This window comes from Anneissia japonica, unplaced genomic scaffold (genome assembly GCF_011630105.1).
Source record: "Anneissia japonica isolate Jap-2015-1 unplaced genomic scaffold, ASM1163010v1 scaffold66782_len18280_cov101, whole genome shotgun sequence".
NCBI lineage: Eukaryota > Metazoa > Echinodermata > Crinoidea > Comatulida > Comatulidae > Anneissia > Anneissia japonica.
This window is the reverse complement of record NW_022740093.1, coordinates 1-3,253: the sequence shown is the minus strand read 5'-3', so window position 1 is coordinate 3,253 and position 3,253 is coordinate 1. Positions and strand designations below refer to the sequence as shown.

The 3,253-nt window shown below is 36.1% G+C and overlaps 1 protein-coding gene across 1 annotated transcript; it reads right to left on the bottom strand.

The window, feature by feature from the left end:
• Positions 1-869: 869 nt before the first annotated feature.
• On the bottom strand, positions 870-3,247 carry LOC117118203 (sialin-like). Its single transcript, XM_033262717.1, has 3 exons — positions 3,194-3,247; positions 2,762-3,003; positions 870-1,885 (listed from the first exon to the last, which is right to left on the bottom strand). Exons 1-3 carry the CDS (start codon positions 3,219-3,221, stop codon positions 1,691-1,693), a joined length of 465 nt encoding a protein of 154 aa, XP_033118608.1. The 5' UTR covers positions 3,222-3,247; the 3' UTR covers positions 870-1,690.
• Positions 3,248-3,253: the final 6 nt, after the last annotated feature.

Sequence of the window (3,253 nt, the reverse complement as noted above, 5' to 3'; positions counted from 1 at the left end):
TGTGTTTTTAGCATTGTTCTAAAGTAATAACATATCAGAAATTCACATGAACAACAAAACGAATAAAAATATTGTATAATTGTTTTCATCAACAGTGGCGTATCCAGGATTTAAGGAAGGTCGGAGTGGGTGCTAATGAAAAGCGAGACCACACCACGTCAGCGCCAGCGTGGTTGGCGTTAACGCGAAAATTTCAGTATTTTATACCTCTGGATGCCTGAAAATAGAACTTAAATTACCTTTTAATTCTTTTAGTTTTTGACGAATTGAGTAAAAAAAAACCCGAGTGAATTAAATAGGTACCCGAAAATGACTCTTAAATACTTCCAACTCTAAAAACTACCATATCAAATGGTTTGGACTCAGGTGAGTAAATTTTAAGAATTTAAGACTTTATAGTTGCCCGAAAACGGTACTTGGATAATTAAAATTTATGAAAACTACCAATCCATCCACCTCAGCCCACCATGGTTGAGGCTGAGGTAAGACAATTGTAGGAATTTGAGACTTTCAGATGCCGGAAAATGGCACTTGAATACGTACTTAAAAACTACGAAAATTACTATATCCACCTGACTACCATCAAGGATGAGGCTGAGGTGAGAACATTTTAAGAATTTTCTTTTAGATGCCAGAAAATGTCACTGTAATACTTATAATTTATGTCAGTTATTTTTTAATACTTAAAAAGGGGCACTTATATTTTTTTTCAACCTCTGAGTGAGGGTGGGGGGCACCCTGAGCACCCCTTAATACGCCACTGCGGCAATAGCAGTCAAATCAAACGACTACAGGTCATCATCAAGAACACTGACTGAGGCCGATATCGCTTAAAAATTAAGAACACAAAGAACAGAATAAGGCTGAAGTAAATTGTCAAGTGACATTTTTATTTTAAATAGAAGAAACCAACAAATCTTTGGTACCTTATTTACAGTAGCTGTGACTATGTAATACCCTCTATAATATAGTATAACAATATACTGCTGTAAAATAATATTTGTGTATGTTTGAAAAGTGTATAAAAATAAGAACAAAATAAGAACATTTTGAGCGTAAAATCGGCAAAAAAAATTGGGCAAAATTTTACTGGCTGTTATAAAAAAAACAGAAAGTGTAGGACTACTGGTCGTGCAACCAGTCGGTCGTGCAACTGGTGTCTCTACCAATCGTGAGGTGGTACAACATTTGCTTGACCAATCGTGCGACCGCATGACCCGCGACGTGCGACCATGCAAAAACGTAGGCCTACCCGCGATCGCTTAAAATTTGGAATTTGAGGGCAGAGCTGTAAGTATGACCATCCATTTGCTGCAACTACTGAATTTGCTCTGGCAATGGCCCACGACGTCTATGACTTGTTGCATGTTCTTTTGATGATTTTCCCTCGATTTCAATATTTTTCGGTTGGGTCGTAATAGTCGCAGGCCAAGTTTGACTGAGCCTTTACAAAGGGATAATGTTGGCCTACTATAGGATTGCAACCACTGAACGCTCTTGTAAAAAATGGATTAGGCCAAGGGATGTATTAAGATATCTCTCATTAAACAGTCAATTTGTTAAGATATAGTTGTCTTATATATGGTAGCTATTGTGTTTTGGTAGGCCTAATTCCAAATTAACAGTTAGACTTTCTGCATTGGTAAAAATCCGTAAAATGTTGACATATAGATAGGCAATTACTGTATATTTAGTGTATTGAGCCATCATTCCTTTCTTGCGATTCTTGCTTCCTCAGCAAAAGGGGCAAATCTTTGTCCGGTTTACCGTCGGCTTTGGACCAATCTTGTATTTCGCCACTTCCAAAAATCAAAAACGCTAACAGTCCAATTGTTTGCACTCCCGATACAATCCAAAATGCATTTCTCCATTGGTATATTGTTTCCTGAAAGAAAATGATTTGTTTGAAAAATTTAAGTTTTTTCCCATTTAACTGATTAACTGATTAATAAATTAATTGACATTATTAATTGATTGACTAATTAATGTATTTATTAATTAATCGATTTATTGATCGATTACGTACAACCTACATAGATCGATCTATATTGACCGATTGCTTTGTTGATCAATGGATCAGTTAATCGGTCCGTCGATCGATAGGCATTTTGATGTAGGTAAAAATTAGGCAAACAAAGTAGTCTGTTTTCCAAGACCGAAGGACCCAATAATCTCGGAAAATTATGGTCGGTTTTATTTTGATCAATTTTCTTCCTTTAAACTCAAGATATCTGTACGGCTTTAAAAGACACTTGGCCATACACGATCAATTAATTTACCTTGGGTTAGAGTTGAAAATAATCCGACTAACCGACCTTGGTTTAAAATGCTCACTAGGTACGTTCACATAAGCTATCGTGATAAACTTATCATGATCTATTCATCATGATAACTTTAGCATGTTAGAGAAAACCGTTCATATAGAAACCATCATCATGATAAATTTATGCTAATGCGTGCAGTGTTGCATGAAAACTACCAGAAGCACAACCAATGAGGTTGGGACCTGTTTAATAAACTGAAGGCTGATTGGTTGAATTGAATCTCATGAATTAATTTATCACGCTAACCAAGGTTAATCATGATGAATCAACATGCTCCACTAGATCACAATAAGGTGATTAAGCTGAGCACGTTATTTGATTCTGGTTGGTTCACATAAAGTGACTGGCTTGATCATGATCCACTAGATCACGTTAAATTCTGAATGTGAACCTAGCTACTGTGCTTGGACACAAATTTGGTCTTATGATTGACTTACATTCTTGTTGGTCAAGGCTCCCAACACAGTTGGACTGATAAAACCAGAAACACTTGAAATTGAAAACATAAGTCCGATTATTAATCCGGAATGAATCGGTGCAATGTCCATCGGATTTGCTGAAGCTCCAGAATCGATGAATCCATACACCCCAAATGCGATGGTCATTACAATGACAGAGAGCGTTACGTCATTACTAATATAACCAATGCTGACGAGTAAGATAGACGAAATTCCAAGAGCTGAGGGGGAAAAAGATAATTGTATGTGCATAAAATTGGAAAAAAAAATTGTTCTAAATCATCTAGAGTGTGGGTGTGAGGTGGGTGTATAAGTTATAGTATCCATTTTGTGTATTGATGTTATCTTGCAGATAATAGCCATTAATGGCTTTTGGAGAGTCAATAAATTGAATTGAATTGAAATTCTTACCCATAAACGTCATAATTTTTCTAGTCATAATGATACTAAGGATGTCACGAGAAATTAAAA

Coding starts and splice junctions, on each gene's coding strand:
- LOC117118203 (XM_033262717.1), bottom strand. CDS start 3,221: ATGACTAGAAAAATTATGACGTTTATGG. Junction 3,004..3,193: donor AAAAATTATGACGTTTATGG/GTAAGAATTTCA, acceptor TTTCCCCCTCAG/CTCTTGGAATTTCGTCTATC. Junction 1,886..2,761: donor GAGCCTTGACCAACAAGAAT/GTAAGTCAATCA, acceptor ATTTTCTTTCAG/GAAACAATATACCAATGGAG.